General features: G+C 47.0%; 1 protein-coding gene across 2 annotated transcripts in view; it reads left to right on the plus strand.

Moving 5' to 3' along the window:
* Positions 1 to 18,150, plus strand: part of MAGT1 (magnesium transporter 1) — a 119,625-nt gene extending 101,475 nt beyond the window's left edge. For both annotated transcript variants that reach the window (XM_056859169.1, XM_056859167.1), the window contains 5 exons: positions 414 to 503; positions 12,451 to 12,514; positions 15,417 to 15,491; positions 15,980 to 16,070; positions 18,124 to 18,150. In XM_056859169.1, the coding sequence (XP_056715147.1) occupies positions 414 to 503; positions 12,451 to 12,514; positions 15,417 to 15,491; positions 15,980 to 16,070; positions 18,124 to 18,139 (336 nt within the window). In that variant the 3' untranslated portion in view covers positions 18,140 to 18,150. The remainder of the gene's footprint in view (positions 1 to 413; positions 504 to 12,450; positions 12,515 to 15,416; positions 15,492 to 15,979; positions 16,071 to 18,123) is intronic.
* Positions 18,151 to 19,086: the final 936 nt, after the last annotated feature.

Genomic DNA, 19,086 nt, shown 5'->3' on the forward strand with positions numbered 1-19,086 from the left:
TCTGTTGCAGCCAGAATGAGCTGCACGTTCTTGGTCATGGCACCAAAACTGGAACTCTCTCCCCCTGGATATTCACCTCTGCCCTTCTGCCCTTGCCTTCCACCAGCAGGTGAAGACTTGTTTGTTTCCCTCAATGATTCCCTCATTGATCCCTCCTTTCTACCCTATGTTTTAATTATTGTTTCCTATGTTTTTAATATGTATTTTAGTGTTCTTATGATGTGTTTTTATAATGCTTGTTTTAACTGTTAGCCACCTTGGGGCCATTAGGGGGGCAGAAAAGATTTTGTGAGCAGTTCTTATAACTAGCATTGTTTTGAAGTCACATGTCATTGGTCAGTTTTGCTTCAAGGCTCTCTCGTTCTGTGTCACATTCATTCATATTTACTGACTCATAATTGGTTGGTTTACAGTGTTTCGTCCTGGCAATGACATCAGGCCAAATGTGGAATCACATCAGAGGACCCCCATATGCTCATAAGAATCCTCACAGTGGTCAAGTGGTAAGTCTAATGTGTGGGTAACCGCTCCAGAGGGGTAACCGTGTTAAGTCTGTCGCAGGCAAAACGAACAGGAGTCTGGTGGCACCTGAAAGACCACCGGTGTTCTGTCCAGCATAAGCTTTGTAAAGTAGAGCTCAGTTCTTTAAATGTCGTGAATATTAAGACTGGATCTCAAGAAGCAGGCTTTAGCCTGCAAATAAGGTTGCTGGTATTTCAGATGCCACAAGACTCCAGTTTTATTTCAATAGTTAGCTGTTTCTTGAATTCCTGGGGTGATTTTTCCAGTGGTTAAGGAACGGTGTCTTGTGAGAAGCTGTTCCAGGTGATCCTTGTTAAAATAAACGGCACTTTTGTGGTGGTGCTACTACTAATAGCTTTTCTGTAAACTACTCAAGGCAATGTACAAAGTACACTAAGGAAAAAACCCAGCCTTAAACCCTAAAACTCTTTTCAAGTTCCACTCCAGCTAACGTGCCGAAGCCCCAACATTTTGCAGCTCAGCAGAATGGGGGAGTGGGGAGCGAGGGCTCTTCCGTCAGCCTGCCAGCCCAGCTGCTGCTCCCCCTGCGCTCCATTCTGGCTTCAGCTTCGTCCATGGGCCTGGCGTTGTTTGGCAAACACAAGCATGTGCTGACATGGTGGGGTTTGTCCCAGTTTCCACAGCCTGAGCATTCGGTGCGTCGGGGCATAAGTTTTCTTAAGACTGTGCAGCATCTTCTCTCCAGAATTTTCTGTAGGGAAGGGGCAGGGAAGAGAAGAGCTGGAGATTTGTAAATAGCTTTTTTTTACCTAAGAGTGAAGCTTCATGTGTAGCATTTTTCTTGTCACTGCCTATGAGCTACCCAGCCACTCACTGCACCCTAATCCTCTGAGAAGTGTACTCTTCCTGGTCACAACATAGTTAAATCCTATTATCTTCTGTCTGCTAATCTCTTTATTGTAACATTGAGGTGAGTTGTTGTTGGTAATTTTTTCCCTTCCTTTACAATCTATTCTGCCACTGGCTCAGCCTGGAGAGAACTGTTCCCCCCACCCCTGGCCTTCCACCTCTTTTTCAGCTCCTGTTTTCTCAGTATTTTTTGCTGTTGGGCAGAAAAGGTCTCTTAGAACCAAAAGTAAGACTTTCCAGGCTGTGGGAGAAGAGAGGTGAGTTTCGGGGTGGGGAGTTAAGCAACTCCCTCTCTCACTTTCGAGTTCTCACCTGCTTCAGTTCTTTCTTTTGACTATCCAACCAGGCAATTTCAGTTCTAAAAGTTTATACCACTTTTTGTCTTTCATTTCCTTACTATTGAGAGCGTCATGAAACAATATCTTGGACTGACTCCTCTCTGCAAAAGCCGTTGGTCTCAAGTGCTGACAGGGACTGTCTCAGAGTATGCTGAGATATCTGGAAGCAGCTCTTGCTGATCCCTCGGCAGGCCTCTTGGGCAGGTAGAAGGCAAAATGTACTGCTTATCACCTGTAGCCAAGTGCTACCTGCTTGATAGTGCTGTTTTTGAGAACATAGGGGTGGATGAGAGTAGCCAAGGTCCACGTTCGGTCTTCGGTGCAGCCCCACATTGGGACTATGCCTGCGCTCAGGCCTGCTGCCAGGTGGAAATGTCTAGCTGCTAGCCTTCAGAGGAGGGCCCCTCCCCTCTGGGGTGAGCAGGACGGCTTCCCACCTAAACTGTCACATACTGCACCAAAGACTGAAGATGAAAACAGAGTTGCACTTACCTGTAACTGTTGTTCGTCGAGGTCTTCTGTGCAGACACACATTCCCTCCCCCCGCCCCATGTGAGCTCTCTTACTGTTCATTGGTTATACTTACCCCTCACTGACATTACCTGAGCTTCCAGGAATTGAGGGAGAGGGGGCACGCCTCTCTGGAGCATGTGACAATTTAGGTGGGGAGCCATCCCCACTCACTCCGGAGGGGAGGGGCACCCCCTCTGAAGGTTAGTAGCTAGAAATGTTAGTAGCTAGAAAGGATTTTTTACAAAATTCTCTAGAGCTAAGTGTTAACTGGGGGGGATTTTAATGCAAGGATAGGCCCCGTGGATGAGACTCCTTGGTAAAATTCCAGATTTATCTGTTGACTTTGTTCTACCGGGGTGCTTCAAAAGAAGAACCAGAGATCAAAAGATTAACCAAGCAGGGATTCTGTTATTCAAGTTGATACTTCAGTTTGGCCTAATAATGCTAAATGGACGGATGGGCCTTGATTACCTTGGAGAGTTTACCTTTATTTCTACAAGGGGATGTAGTATTGTAGATTGTTGTTTAGTTAACTTTGCTGCTCTTCCTTTAATCATTGATTTTGAGGTTGGCGAGTTTTGGGGAGGTGACCACTTACCTTTGATAACCACTCTTTATTTACCCCATCCCCTTTATTTAGCAAAAGGTCCACTTGATCACTTGGAAATTCAAGGGAGGGGCTTGAGAGCCATTCGCTGGCCCCCATCCCTGGGCTCTTGAAAGTAGTCCTGAGCTCTCAAGAATGTCAGACTGCTTATACAGCGATTATGAGTGCTACTGACCATAGGAAGGGGATCGGTCTCGTTTCTACACTAATGAAAGATTTCTCTGTTCCTGCTTAAGATACCTATGGATAAAAGCAGTCCCAAGAAATAATTGTTTTGATGGAGCTTGAAGGGCCGTTTAGTATCTCAGAATTTGCGACTTATGAGACAGCTTTGGACTGATAGTTCGGTGAAAGATTTCCTGGTTGCTAAGAGTGCTTATAAGCAAATTGTAAAGGGAAAGAAAGCTGCTGCCAGAATGTGATCATGGCAGATGTTAATTGAGTCTGCCTGGTACAATGATTCTTTTAGGTTCTGGTCGATTGTTTCCTCTTCTCTAAAAACTAGAGGTAGTTTCCTTTATGCTATCATGGGCCAAACTTGGGTATCATATGTTTCGTCACTGTATTCTAAGCCAAATTTTGATGACAGTCTAGATGTGACAATGCCTCTTGATTTCCCAGAATGGCAACCAGTTCTATGTTCAGAGATAGCAAACCTTATTCAAGGCCTCCATACTTGGAAGGCTGCCAGTCCTGATGGCACTCTAGCAGATTTTATTATTAATAACGTGGACTGATGGGTGCCTCTTTTGGCTAACCTTTTTACCCGAGTGAATTCTAATGGTGTGATTCTCCCTGAATGGTGTTCCAGTATAATTGTTCCAATTTATAAAGCTGGAGATAAGGATAACTCTAAGAATTTTTGACCTATTAGATTGTTGTCGATAGTTGGTAAGATCATTGCAGCATTTTTGTTAAAAAGACTTCAGTCTTGGATGGCCAACTCAAAGATTATTGGCCCAGAACAGGTGGTAAGGGATATAGCACACTTAATCACGGTCATGTGTTACCCCACTTGATTAGTAAGTATTCCATCTTAAGGAAGGGCTATTTATATGCAGCTTTTATAGATCTTTCCTATGCATTTGACTCCATATCTAGAACCAGACTATGGGCTAAACTGAAGTCCACCACAATTTATGGGAGATTGTTATGGTTAATTAAAAACCTTTATACAGATTCTATAGCCCAAGTGTGGTGTAATAGGGAGGGGTCATTTAACTGCTCCTTTTCCTGTTGTCAGATGGGGTGCCTTTTCCTGGGTCAGACGGGGTGCCTTTTAGTGCCATCCCTATTTAATTTGTATCTATCTGATTTGGCAGCCTTTTTTATTGACCCTTCTTTCCATACATCTAAATTATTGGATACTTCAGTCCCTCTTTTACTTTATGCAGATGACACAGTTGTGAGGGTTCCCAACCTCCCTGTGCAAACTCCATAAAATCACATGCTCAGACGGTCATGCAGAAACAAGGAACTTTATTGGAAGCTTCAGGTTAGTATAGGCCTTACACTGGCAAAGTTGCAAGTGCTAGCAATTTCACAAAGACAGAATTATAACCCCTACAGGGAAGCAGATGTCAAAAGCATGTTATGGGAATCTACGAGATAATTGTGCATGGTACAGGAACATCAAAGACCTCAGGAAGCTCGTTATTACTATCTACACACCAAGGCCATAGCTGGTGGGAAGGAGTCGGAGAGAGCAAGGGAGGAGGATGGTGGGAAGAGACATTCCAACCTGGGGCCTGCTGGACGCAGCGCCTGAACCAAGGAAAGGCAAAAGGCTTGTCAGGATAGGCAGAGTGAAACTCTCGAACCAGGCGGGGAGCCGCTACATGGGGAGCGGCCACCCATTCGTCATGGGCGGGCCCCAGGTGCTTCCAGCGGATCAGATAGAACAATTTTCCTTTTTTCAGTTTAGAGTCCAATACTTTGGAAACTTCAAGATGCGATTCCCCCCCCACAACCGTAGGAATTTCGGACTTAGGGAGGGGTGGAAGTGAGGGGCAGCGACGTACGGTTTGAGTAGGCTGATGTGGAACACCGGATGTACCCCTCGAAGAGACTTGGGGAGTTCCAACTCCACCGTGACGTCGTTGATCACTCGGGTGATGGGAAAAGGACCGACATACTTGTCACTCAGCTTCTTGCAAGGCCGAAGTGAACGTAGGTTCTTTGTGGAAAGGTAAACCTGTCCTCCCACCTTGAGTTCCCACCCCGGAGACCGATGTTTATCGGCCTGGTCTTTGTACTTGCGCTTGGCCCTTTCCAGGTTTTTCTGCAGCCAGGGCCAAGTGGTCTGCACCACCTGTATCCAATCCTGGACCTCCTGCACCCCTTCAAGTTCAGGAGAGATGGTAGGAGAACCAAAGGGCCCAAAGTCTTTTCCATAAACCACATGAAACGGACTGAAACCTGTGGAGGAATGGGGGGCATTATTATAGGCATATTCAGCAAAAGGCAGTAGGTCTACCCAGTCGTCCTGGTGGTAATTGACATAACACCTTAGATAGCATTCTACCACAGCATTGACACGTTCGGTCTGACCATCGGTCTGGGGGTGGTAGGCTGAAGAGAGTCCTTGTTCCTCCACCCCCATGACTTTTAGGAAGGCCTTCCAGAATTTGGCAACGAATTGGGCCCCTCTGTCGGAGAGGACCTTCCTCGGGATCGAATGATACTTCACCACGTGATTAATAAACAGTTTAGCCAACTTTTGGGCCGATGGTAGCCCCGCACAAGGAACAAAGTGAACCTGTTTAGAGAATAAGTCTGTTATCACCCACAGTACAGTTTTTCCCCGGTTGTGGGGGGGGAATCGCATCTTGAGTCCAGGGGGCTTTCCCATTCGTTTTTTGGCAGTGGCGCAAATGGGGCAGCTGCGCACGTATAACTCCACATCGGCTCTCATACCTGGCCACCAAAATTGGCGCCGCAATAAATGCAAAGTCTTTACAAACCCAAAATGCCCCGCAAGTTTGGCCCCATGGACCATTCCCAGCACCTCTTTTCGGAGTACTTCGGGGACATAAAGCCTACCCCCCTGCAACCAAAAGGAGCCCTGTCGGTCGAGATTTGCGGGGAGAACCTGCTGATCCGCCTCCCTCAGAGAAGCGTCCCGGAGCCGCTGTTGAAAAGCCTCCGGGACTCCTTTGAGGGGAGGAAAATCCTGGCGGTGGGACTGGGACGGGGTGGTTACTGCAAGTCCCGAGACTTCCCCTCTCTGTTCAGGGGTAAACAAGGAATCTACCGGTCGGTCAAAGTCATTGCGGTATTGGGGGAGCCTAGAAAGAGCATCCGCTAACGCATTGTCCTTTCCTGGCACATATTTCAGGACAAAGCGGAATTTGGCAAAAAACTGTGCCCAACGAATCTGTTTCGCGGTGAGCTTTCTAGCCCCTTTTAAGGCCTCCAGGTTTTTGTGATCACTGCAAACTTCAAAGGGGATCTCTGCCCCCTCCAGGAAATGCCTCCAAATGGTGAGGGCATGTTTAACAGCTGCGGCTTCCTTCTCCCAAATGGCCCAGTTGATTTCGTATTGGGAGAACTTTTTAGAAAAATAGGCACAAGGTTTCAGCTGACCGTTCTCGTCCCGTTGCAAGAGGGGGCCCCCCATGGCAACGTCAGCAGCATCGACCTGGACCACAAAAGGTTTTTCACAATCGGGGTGCGCGAGAACGGGTTCGGACGAGAAAAGCCGCTTGAGCGTATCGAAAGCCTGCTGGCAGTCCGAAGTCCATTGCAACCTAGCAGAGGGCAAGGCGGCTCCCGCCCCTTTCCCTTTTGTACGCAGGAGCGAAGTGAGAGGGAGCGCCACCTGGGCAAAGTTAGGGATGAAGTTTCGGTAAAAGTTAGCAAAGCCCAAAAACTGCTGCAAATGTCTGCGCGTGGTGGGGGGGTCCCACTCCATTACCGCCCGAACCTTCTCGGGATCCATCTCTAAGCCTTGGTGGGAAATCACATACCCCAGAAAAGTGATGGAGGGTTGATGGAAATCACATTTAGAAACCTTAGCAAACAGTTTGTGCTCGCGCAGCCGCTGCAGCACCTCGCGCACCAGTTGTACGTGCTCCTTCATGGTTTTCGTATAAATGAGGATATCGTCCAAGAAAACCACCACCCCGCGGAACAATAAATCATGAAGTACTTCATTAATCAATTGCATGAATACACTCTGAGCCCCCGAAAGTCCGAACGGCATCACTAAATACTCAAACATTCCAAAACAACTTGAGAAGGCAGTCTTTGGTTCGTCCCCTTCTCGTATGCGGACACGGTGGTAAGCCTCCACCAAATCCAATTTGGTGAAGATTCGGCCCTCCTTCAATTGTGCGAGAAGGTCTGGAATGAGAGGGAGGGGGTATGCATTAGACTGAGTGACAGCATTCAGTCTACGGTAATCAATACAGAGTCTTAAGTCTCCTGTCTTTTTCTTGACAAAGAAGGCGGGGGCCGAGTATGGTGCCTTTGACGGGCGGATAAAGCCCCGCGCCAAATTGGTGTCCAAATATTCTCGCAACACCGCCTTTTCATTAGGACTCATGGGGTAGACCTTCCCTTTGGATAATTTGCCATCCCCCACTATTTCAATAGCACAGTCCGCCTCCCGGTGGGGGGGCAATTCGTCGCATTCCCGCACGTCAAACACATCGGCAAACTGGGAATACTCGCTGGGGAGCTGGGGCAGGGAAGCTTTGATAGAAGGGGCCCCCACGAGGGCGGCTGCGGGAGTTTTAAGCACTCGGTCTTTATCATGGAATTCACACAGGTTGCGGGGAAAGGTGAGCGTCCGCTCGATCCAGTCTATGGAAGGATTGTGCCCCAGCAACCAGTTCATCCCTAAAACAACGGGCGCGGCAATGGGAGCGATAGTAAAATAAAGCCGTTCCCAATGCTCCCCTACGGCCATGACGACCGTGGCGGTGCAGTGAGTAACAGGCCCCTTTTTAAAGTCACTGCCGTCCATCTGGGAAAAGCGGATGGGTTCAGGTAGCCGCTTTCGCTTAACTCGCAATTGTCGGGCAGCCTCTTCATTTATCAGGGTGCGGGCACAACCCGAGTCGACTAGGGCCGTAAATTCTAACATGGGCCCCCCTTTTGGCAACGAGAGATTGACCTTTACATATACATTGTCTTCCTGAGCGCTTACCATCAGTGGAGCTCCTTGCACAACGTTCGGAGCGGTCTGCTGAGGAGCCCCCTTTACAGCAGACCGACGGTGTTTTTTGCCGGCATGTCCCAGTCCTCGTCCTCGCTGGAGGAAGCAGACACGGTATTTGTAATCCGTGACTCCGATGAGTCAAAGGTTTCATTTGTAATCCGTGGCCCCGATGGGCCAGAAGTGCCCGAGGCTTCGACCTCGGTGCGTGCGTGCATTGCCGAGGGTGCGCCCCGTCGGCTCGGTGCGCCGCTCCGGCGGCGAGGTTGCCCCTCGGGAGGGGGCTTCTCAGGTTCGGTTGTTGCCGGACGAGACGGTCCCGGACGTCCGGGTCGGGAAGGGCATTGAGAGGCAAAGTGTCCTCTTCCCCCACAAACGAGACAGGCCCCGCTCTCAAAGCGTTTGCGGCGTTCGGTCACGGATGGTCCTCCCCCCGAGGGGGGACGAGAGTCCTTCGGACCACCGGGCCTATCTCCATGGGTCTTGGTCTCCCGTCCGGTGCGTTGCCGGGACAGGAGCAGCAGCTGCTTTCGGTTCTCGATGTCAGCGGCGTGACGAACCCACCCTTCAACATCGGGAGGGTTACCTTGCATGAAAGCCCAGTGTTGCAATTCCGGGTTCAAACCTTCGCGGAAATACTGCACCCTGGTAGCTTCACTCCAGTCCAAAATTTTACTCGAGAGCGACTGAAATTCGCTTGCATACTGCGTGACCGACTTAGTCCCTTGACGCAGTTGTAGCAAGGCGGTTTTTGCTCGCTCACCCAAATGCGGGTCTTCGAAACGGTGTCGAAGGGCGATCATGAAGTCATCGAGACTTCGCAAGACCGGGGAGCGGAGCTCATACTGCAGTACCATCCAGGCGGCCGCCTCACCCTGTAGAAGAGACACCACGTATTGGACCCGGGATTCTTCCGAGGTAAAGGTCCGGGCCTGTTCCCACATAAAAATGTCCACTTGTACCATAAAAAACGTCAGCTGGTCACTCGACCCGTCATACGTGATCTTCAGGTCTCGGCGGGCCGGTGGAGCGGGACGGATGGGAGGTGCGGGAGCCACAGGTGGGCCTGGTTACTGCCCTCCGTCCGCCGGAGCCACGGGTGGCGTCGGAACCTTCAGGTCGTCCATGGCTTGGTTGTCCATGGCTTGAGCCATGTCCAGAATCACCGCGTTCATGGCATCCATCCGGTCCAGTAATTCCTGGCGCTCCTCCTGCCAGCGCTGCCGCTCCTCATCCATCTGGTGAAGCAGCAGGGCTTCCTTCCGGGCGGGATCGTCCTCGAACCCCAACCCGTGACCCGCAGTCCGTCGTGACCGCGCGTCGCTCTGCGGGAGCGACCAACCCCGGGGAGACTCCAGCCAGGTATTCAAGCGGGTAGACTTGGGCTTTGTACCCAGACCCGATCCCGAGTCAGCTCCACTGGGCGTCTTCCCAGTCGACTTCCCTTCCGAAGGGGCCGGATCGGGCTGCTTGGGTACGGTGCTGTCCTTCTTGTCGTTGTCATCCCCGTTGCCTGCCATAGCTGTCCAAGAACGGTACAGAAGCAGGACAACGAGGCAGAAGACTTGCAACTTAATGTGAGGGTTCCCAACCTCCCTGTGCAAACTCCATAAAATCACTTGCTCAGACGGTCATGCAGAAACAAGGAACTTTATTGGAAGCTTCAGGTTAGTATAGGCCTTACACTGGCAAAGTTGCAAGTGCTAGCAATTTCACAAAGACAGAATTATAACCCCTACAGGGAAGCAGATGTCAAAAGCATGTTATGGGAATCTACGAGATAATTGTGCATGGTACAGGAACATCAAAGACTTCAGGAAGCTCGTTATTACTATCTACACACCAAGGCCATAGCTGGTGGGAGGGAGTCGGAGAGAGCTAGGGAGGAGGATGGTGGGAAGAGACATTCCAACCTGGGGCCTGCTGGACGCAGCGCCTGAACCAAGGAAAGGCAAAAGGCCTGGACTGCTTTTATGAGTCCAGGGGGGGGGGGGAGCACACAAAGCAAAAGCTTACAGACCCTTACAACAGTTTTACTTTCCTAAAATAGGGTTGGTCTTCGGGCTCTGAAAAGGTTCCATATTGTTTGCATGAGGAATTGTCTATTAAATTTTACCAAAACTAAAATTATTAAGTTTGCTCCTTGCTCTCCCAACAAAAGAGAGACATGGATAATTAATGGGTGGAAGATTTCCCAGGTTTCCTTGTTTAGGTATTTGGGTCCTATTTCACTCCCCCTTGTCCTGGAGATGTCATAAAACAATTGGCCACTCTGAAGTCTACGGCTACTGTGAAGGCAGTTTTGCAATTTTTTTCTCTAATGGGGCGCATTATATCCTAGTAGCTATTAGAGTCTTTAACTCAGTAGTGATTTCACAACTTTTGTATGGTCCCCCTATGTGGATTTCTGCTGTAAACAATTCCATAAATAGAGTGCAGTCTTCATTCCTTCGAGCAATTGGGAGAGCTCCCCAGGTGCATTTCATCATCAGCCCTTCATTATGAGTTTGGTCTTAGCTCAATCAAAGTTTGTGCCTGGGTATGCGCTTTTAATTTTTGGTTTCATCAATTTTTTGGGGCCCCGGAGGGTAGCTTGATAAGCTTAACTGTCAAGGACTCTTATAAGGCTCCCTGGCTCCAGCATTTTGAGCATAAGCTATCACTTGTAAATTTGAAAGTGGAAGACCTTTACTCTTCTTCTGTAGATCAATGTAAAAAACATGGCCAAATATATCTATGGTAGAGATAAGAGTTACACTCATTTTGATGCTCGGAGGACATGTTCTCCCCTTGCCCTGGGCCTGTTATCTAAGGGTAATCGTCCTTCCTTTTTGGATTCTCGGGTTAGCCCAAAGTTATGTAGAATCTTTTTGTGTTCAAGATTTAATTGCCCTTTTTTGATAGTATTGCTGGGCTGTTGGCTAAGGATCCCTTTTTCAGACCAGCTGTGTCCCTGCCCTCTTCAGTCAGTGGAGCTCTTGGTACATATCCATGTGCATTGACCTTACATGTCCCAACGGAGGTTAAAATAAACGGTCCGCGTTTTCTTGAGCAACTTGGGAGCAAAAGGTTCAGTTCCTCTTAGAGGACTCTGACCCTCAGCGTATTTATTTTGTTGCTCATTTTTTGGAGGCTGCAGAAAAGAGTCAAAGGGGGTTGTTTTTAGAGATGGGTCTTATTAAAGTTTTATGGTTTTATTGTTCAAGACCTCAGTCTAAGAAGGGGGGGGAGAGGAGGGGAAGGGAGAGAGAAGCCTGCCTTTCTTCTTCCACAGTTTTGCACTTCACTAATTCATTTGTGCTCACAGACCAATTGGCCTTAAGCAAAGAGGAAACAACAAAGTACATAATTATAAATAATATAGTTACATTATGAGATGTTGTTATTATTGATGCCATAAACAGGAATCTTGCCACTGCAAGAGTCACATGAGGATCAACAACAACAACAATGTAGCTACAATCGCCACCTCTGGAGCAGGGGTCCATTTTTAAGCCACAGTTTTGCATCTTCTACCCAGAAAGCCTGCAAAGAGGGACTTTGAGGGGGCAGGGGCCACAGCTGAAAAAACCTCCCCTTCAGTTCTTAGGGGCAAGCGGGCTCTTGTGGAGGAACTTATTTCTCTGTGTTTTGAACAGAACCTGTTTCTGTAGCAATAACATTGGCTGTTATGAACCTGATGTACAAGACCAAAGTCCTCTAATATCAGATTACCTGACTTCTGAAAATTCTGTTAAACAAGCTCAGCTTGCAGTGGTTCTGGAAGATACTGACGCTCTGGTTTTTGGTGAGCTTCCAGGGGGAAGGAAATCCATAGGTGCAAAGCAGCCACCGAAAATGCTTCTCTTTGTGCTCTTGGGGGTGCGGGGGTTGGTGGTGTGGCTGGCGGAAAGCTCTTTCAGATGGTGATGAATTCAGGCAGCCTCAAGTATGCGGGGCTTGTGCTGGAAACAGTCCCTTTGCAGAACTAAATCCAGAGTGTTTGAGGGTTCTCATACACTTCTGGTGAGTAGTTCTTGTAAGAGGTGGGCTGTTAAATCAGCAGCTATAAAAAGCCACGTGGTGTTATGCCTGAAAAAAAGTGCTCCTGGATATAGGAGGACTTTAATTGTGTCCCTCTTTTTAAAACAAATGAGTCTGAAAATGTTTCAAAAACGTTTCAACAGCATACATAATTAGAAAACTGAAAAGTATGTGGGGGGCAGTAAGACAGTTATATGTTTGAATCTAAAATAATGTTACAATTTACAGCACGATACAAACTGTAAAGGCTGTTCTGTCATAGGAAGTAAAAGGAAACCTTTATGAGTGTAAAAAACAGTCCAAATGGGCTCAGCTTGGCTGCTACCCCTTGGGGAGTGGGGGAGGGTTTTGTGTAGTAATGCAATTTAGAGTCAAATGATACATCTGCATAACTTTTTTAAATGTTTCCTTTGCAGAACTATATCCATGGGAGCAGTCAAGCTCAGTTTGTTGCTGAAACTCACATTGTTCTTTTGTTTAGTATCCTTACTGTGATTAAAGCCATGCCCACCTGTTACATTTATTTATCTGTTTCATTTATACCCCATCTTTCTGCTCTCAGTGGGGACCCCAAAGCAGCTCACATTTTTCTCCTCCATTTTATCCTCACAGCACCCCTGTGAGGTAGGTTCGGCTGAGAGTGTGTGACTGGCAGAAGTCTACGGAGTCTTGGCCTGTGGCTCTTCCTGCTTTTTCTGTAGTCCAACTTTGAATGTTAGTATAAAATTGGCAGATTTCATTTTGACCCACTCTTACACCCTGCAGAATAGCTGATATTTTATGTAGGGCTTCCCTGAGTCCACTTATCATCATCATCATCATCATTCCTTTGTTGGCATACAAACACACTACGAAAGGTTACAAAAGGAATGGAAAGGTTAAAAAGTACCCTTTATAAAATGGTTAAAAGGCAGTTACATTAAATACAGTTTGTTAGTACTGCCACCTAATTAGCTGTTTGGTGGACTTTTAAAACAAACTTTAAAAACTAAGCCACCGTCTCCAATATTTGGGGTGAATGATTGTCCAATAAATAGAGAGTGTTAAAAGAATCTGAGACATACAATCTATTTACCAACGGGGGCTTAATAGTTCATTACAAGATTCTGTGTAGAAACTACAATAAAATAAAACGTGAGCGTCTGTTTCTATACAGTTACTGTCACACAGGCAGAACCTGTTAGACAAAGGAATTTTCCGAAATCTGCCTTCAAATACAGCAGATGGCAAAACATTAAATCTGGCCAGAGAGATAGCTCTACATTGGGATGGATCACACAGGAGAGATAAGTATGGAGAGGGTTGGTAAACATCAAAGGGTACCCCTAAATTTAATGGGGAGCATGTTTTATTTGCAGCACTATTTAGATCTTGCAGTCCTATATCTAATAGTCTGTGTTTTATTCTTTGGAAAACTTCTTCCTTAGTAAGCATAAGCAAGGAGTCGAAATTAAGGCCAATAGATTTAATTTTACTCTCAATGTGTTGAAACCACTTAAAAGCATGTGACTCCATAAGCATATAGTAAATAAGGGAAGAGGGGTCTACCTTAAACTGGAAGCGTAACCAGAATTTTGCAGTCATGAGCCATGCTCTAGTTTTGAGTAGCATTTGGCCACTTTCCAAGCACAGTGCAGCATACAGGACACAGCAGGGCATACCCATTATTTTCCTGAGAAATTTGGCTTGAGTGCGTTCCAATGAATGTTCCAGTGCACTAATCAGACAGGAATACCATACTTTAAGGGCAGCAGGAATATATTCATTTCCTCTATTGAAAAAAACCCGAGTAATTGCATTATAATGGAAATGAATACCTAAATATTTAAAATATTTAACCTGCCCAAGTGAATTATCACCAATTGCCCATTTAAGGGGTTCCAGGACTTTGAGAATACCAGGACCTTAGATTTTTCATCGTTCCACACCAGACCATTTGCAATACAGTACTCGTGACATCAGTTTAGTAGTCTCTTTAAGCCAACCCTTGAACACGACAATAACACAGCATCGTCAGTGTAAAGTAACAAAGGAGTGTGTACGGAGCTGAGTTTGGGGCAATGGCCATCAACCTCTCAACGCAGCAGCCAGATCGTTTGGGAAGAGGTTGAAAAGAATCGTGGCGGAATGCAGCCCTGTTTAACTCCTTTATTGATATTAATTTTAGGGGATAGCTTGCCGAGCGGGGTGCACTTGACATGGCAACTTGTATTGGTATACAGCCTTCTGATTAGGAATACTAATCTCTTATCAACGGAGTCCACTTAATTAATTCATATGTATATAATCTTAAGAGTTCTTGCAACCCGTATGCAAAAGTTAACAATACTGTCCTTTATGACCGGTGTTGTTGTTGTTGTTTTAATGGGGGAGTAATATGAGGTGTAGAAATAGTGGCTCTCAAATCTGTCCTTGTCTGCTACCACTTTGGCTAGGAAGGCTGTGACCTTTGTATGAATTGCCAGTTTGTGACGAGGCAGCCTTGCAGGACTCCTGAGGCCAAGGCAAAGAGGTCATAAGGGAGACAAGGGGGAGGTTGTGTCCGCAGGAGCAAGCCCCGCTGCCCCAAAGTTCAGTCGGATGAGTGCATCCGCACGCCAGTCGGCTGGGCCAGGGATGGTGGGCATGGGGTGTTTCCTGGGTGGAGGAGATTGCCCTGGGCAGATATGAGCAGAGCCAGGAAGAGGGGGGGGTGTCCACCATGCTTGGAACAAGTTCCCTGGCTTGGGTGTGCTTTTAGGGAGTGGCTGGGTGGGTTTTGGAGCTGTTTGCCAATATGAAGCAAAGGTTTTGCATTGCAGCTGTCACTGCCTGTGGTCAGCTGCTTTGTGGGCCCATTGGAGGGATGGGACCTCAACACATGAACTGAATCAGACCCTTGGGTCGATCAACATCAGTTCTGTGTACTCATACTGTCAGGGCTCTCCAGGGTCTCAGGCCGAGGTCTTTCGCAGCACCTCCTACTTGATCCTTTTAACTGGAGATGCACGGGATTGAGCCTGGGACCTTCTGCATGCCAAGCACATGCTCTACCACTGAGCTACAGCCCCTTCCCATCCAGCCTCTTACCCTCCAGGATCACATGTGTAAAGGGAATTGTAGCCAACACAGATACGTGTGTCTTTGCTGAAGGTAACATTAGAGATTATGTGTCATATCACAGTGTGGTCAGTCTCCTTTTTAATCTGATGATAAATACAACTACATTTACTTTCCGTTCTGAATAACAATTCTGCTGAGTTTCTGGGTGTTGGTATTAAGCCCCTTAAACGCTCAGCTAGAACAAAAATCATAGCTGATCTAAGAACCGGTGCTCAAATGTGTTTTGGTTCAGTATGTTCAGATTTGCTTCCAGTGGCTTGGCCTTAAGCACCTGTTTCAGATGCTGGCGTGACCCTCGGCATGGTGCTCTTGCATGAAGCTGCTACCTCTGACATGGAAGTGGGGAAAAGAAAAAGTAAGTACCGTTTGATGCCAGCATCTCCTTGTTGGGTGCTCTTTGTCAGTGCTGGGTCTGGTGTGTTTTTGGTGGTGGTTAAATCATTGTGGCTAAAAAAAGAAAAGTGGAATGCCACAGTGTGAGGGGAGGAAAGGATGCTTCTGAGGGTTGTCTCATTGATTTGACTCCCTTGGGAAAACAGCATTAATATAATTGTGTGTCATCAAGTCCCAACTCATGATGACCGCAGGACCGTGTGGTTTTCAAGGCAAGGGATGAGCAGGGATGGTTTGCTGTTGTCTTCCTCTGCATAGCAACTCCTTTCCCGGTGGTCTCCAGTCTAAGTACTAACTGTGGCTGACCCTGTGTAGCTTCCAAGCTCTGACGAGATCAGGCTAGTTGGGGCTGTTGAGGCTACTGAAACAGCCTTAGTCTTTTTCCCCCAGTCCTACTGTGTATGAAGCTGGTTTGTTAGGCTGACTTTGTTCTGTGTTTATTTTGTACAGTAATGTGTGTGGCTGGCATTGGCCTGGTGGTGCTGTTCTTCAGCTGGCTGCTCTCAATATTTAGATCGAAGTACCATGGCTATCCATACAGGTATGCATAATTCAGTTGTTAAAATAATCCTGTTCCAACACAATGGTTTTTGATTCGCTTCTGCATGTATAAAAAATGATTATCTAGTGCCTTGAAACATGGTGTGCTGTGGATTGCTACTTCCCATTTAATTGAAGCAATGTCTTACGCTGGTGTCAAGACGTGATTTCATGGCTCCAAATCCTGCTTGGAGCAAAAGGCTAACAGAGGATTAAAATGTGAAGCAGTTGACAAGAGGCGGGAGAGAGAACAGACAAAGACCTGGCGGACAAGCTGCTTGATTACTTTATGCGATAAGTTTCTGGAAATGTGTGATAAATACAGAAAGAGGAAAACTGAAGGGTTGTGAGGAAAGGCTTGTCAAACATGGGGTTGGTCTCAATGTAGTTTTACCCGAAGACTGACACTTTGTTATATAAGGGGCTGAATTCAACAATCCACGTCGTCAATGTATTGCAGGCATTTTCCTCCAACTTCTCTCTGATATCTGAGGAGTTAAAAATCCTCCCAAAGCTCTTATTCAGTGGAGAATGCATAGTAATGGAAGTCTGCTCTTAGCTTGCATTGGTGAACCTTTGGATGCCTAATAGCAAGATGAGTGCATTAATGTGTACAGATGCTTCTGGGAGATAATATAGCGTGTGCTCTTAGCATCCTACTTTTTCTTGCATGGTCATTAAAGGAAAATAAATTCTCAAGTGAGAGGAAGGCAGCAGCCCTTTGTATCACCTAAAACATTCTAGGCACAGTATGTGAGCAGACTCACCATCTTAAAAAAATGAGGTAAAAGAAGGAGGGACTCAGAAGGAGACGGGACCCAGCAGCCACTGTGCCTGTTGACAGGAAGCTCTGCCGGGGGGGGGGGGGGCGGGGAGATGTGTGTTCCGTTGATGCCAAGGCAGCTTGACTGGCACCGTGCCTTTGAACATCAAGATGAGGATATCTTTGAGGGCACGCCACACACACTATTTGAGGGCCATGATTCCAGGCTTTGTGTGTGGGCCCAAATTTTCAAGAGCTTCCCTCTCAAAAGGTGGTTCCACAAAAGCTTCAACATTTTATTTAAGCTCTCAAACTTGTTTTTGGAACTTGTAAACTCCAAGAGCAACTTGAAGGTTCTGGAAAGGTCCCAGAAAGGTGTGTGTGCGTACATGCTGTGTGGGAACACCTCTGCACAGCCCACTCGAGTCATTTAAAACCCGGAAACCCATCCTGTGCTGGTCTCCAGGGTTTGGGGCCCTGTTAGCCCCGTGTGGCCACCTAGTGGCTGGTCTCAAATGTCAGCTGGGGATCCTTTCACACAACCTTGTTATCTGCAGTCCTTTAAACTGGAGATGCTGGGAACCTTACCTGGAACCCTCTGCTTGCCAAGCAGTTCTTTCAGTCGGCTGTGACTTCTCTCCAAAAGAGGAACACTGAACAAATGTTCTTTTTCTCAGATTTTAAAGCACTGTCGATGACTTAATTGTGTTCTGTTTCATGCTTTTCCCGCACAGCACTCTGATCAAATAGGTGGTTGTTCCCAGCTGGCTCAGTTGTGCACTACAGTGTACATTTTGACATTGGGGAAAAAACTAAGTTTTGCAAAGTTGGGACGGTTGGTGAAGAGTGGCAGGAAGTATGTCTTGCATGGTAAACAAAGCCCCAAAGAGGGAGTTGGGAGAGTATCCCCACCAGTCTTCTGTTGTTATCTCCTGACTGGAGAAGAGCAAGGTCAAGGATAACAAAAAACACATTGATCCCATCCAAAATCAGTGCTTCATCCCCATCATTAGGCAAGGCAGTAGTGCTTCCTGAGGCCAGTAACTGGGCACACTTGTAGTGGTTTGTCTCTCCACCTGCTTGATTCTTTGGGCATGTTCTCTGTCACGTTTCTAATAATGCTGAAATGATGCTTGCTGAAACTGAACTGTGGAAGACTGTGATGTCCATTCCTCTGAAATAAGCCAGCGCCTGATAATTGCTTTCCGGATATGGGAGGCAGATTGCTTATTTAGATTTGTTATTTAGATTTGTTAACCTGAAAAAACGCTTTCTGTCTTTTGTCTTTCAGCTTCTTACTGAGTTAAAGAATGTGACGGCTTGGCTGTTTACATGGAGTGGAACCGACATGTTCCGCATGTGTGGTTCATACTACCTCTCTTTGAAATGAACAAGATGGTTGCACGCCAAACCAAAGATGCTTAGTGCCTTGACCCAACAAATAATTTGCCCGAATACTTGTGAGGAGTGTTAAGATAATATTGATGCTCTCTGTTTACCTTTTTAATCCTAGTGGAATTGGGAATTTAGAAGCTGGGCTTTGTTTCTAATTAGTTAAAAGCAATGAAACTTAGGGCACAATGCAAAGACCCCCTTTGGGCATACCCTTTGCTTCCATGTTCTGTGCAGGAGTGGGGGGATATTAGCACCCCCCCACTCTTCTAAGCTGCAACTCCTTGCGTGGCAGCACAGGGCATTTCCCAAGTTCCCCTAAGATTTGAAAGGGGCTTTTAAGACACTGGCTGGGTGGGGGTCTCTGAAGTGTGCTTGTGTAGTATGCCATGTGCTCTTAGGTGGTGGCTCTCATTTTTCAAAAGGCTGTTTTTCCAGCACCTATTAGGATTTCTTTTCTAGCCAAATTCTCTTTCGTGTTGTGGAGGATGTCCCCCCTTCAAACCGAAGGTATTCTGTCCTAATGCCACTGAGATGGGGGAGGCATCTACCAGGTTTCTATGCTATAATGTAAAGCAGCAGGTGGTCCTTCGGGAAGAGAGCGGTGGGCTCTGAACGCCATCACAAGTGACATTATTGAAAGCAACTTGGATGGCTTCCCTCAGAGTATTGAGACTTCCTCTTAAAAGAGAGGAACTAGATGGCCCTCTCTGCTGAGCTGCACTGGCAGTCTGCTTGAGAGAATGCTTTCAGAACGGCACCGTATCAATTTCTGCAACTCAACTGTCATGGCTCCGGAAAGTGCCCTGGATGTCAAAACTGTTTTGAGGGCCCACAGCAAAAGTTTCCTTCCTTCAGGGGC

The sequence above is a fragment of the Euleptes europaea genome, chromosome 13, assembly GCF_029931775.1.
Source record: "Euleptes europaea isolate rEulEur1 chromosome 13, rEulEur1.hap1, whole genome shotgun sequence".
In the NCBI taxonomy this organism is placed as follows: Eukaryota; Metazoa; Chordata; class Lepidosauria; order Squamata; family Sphaerodactylidae; genus Euleptes; species Euleptes europaea.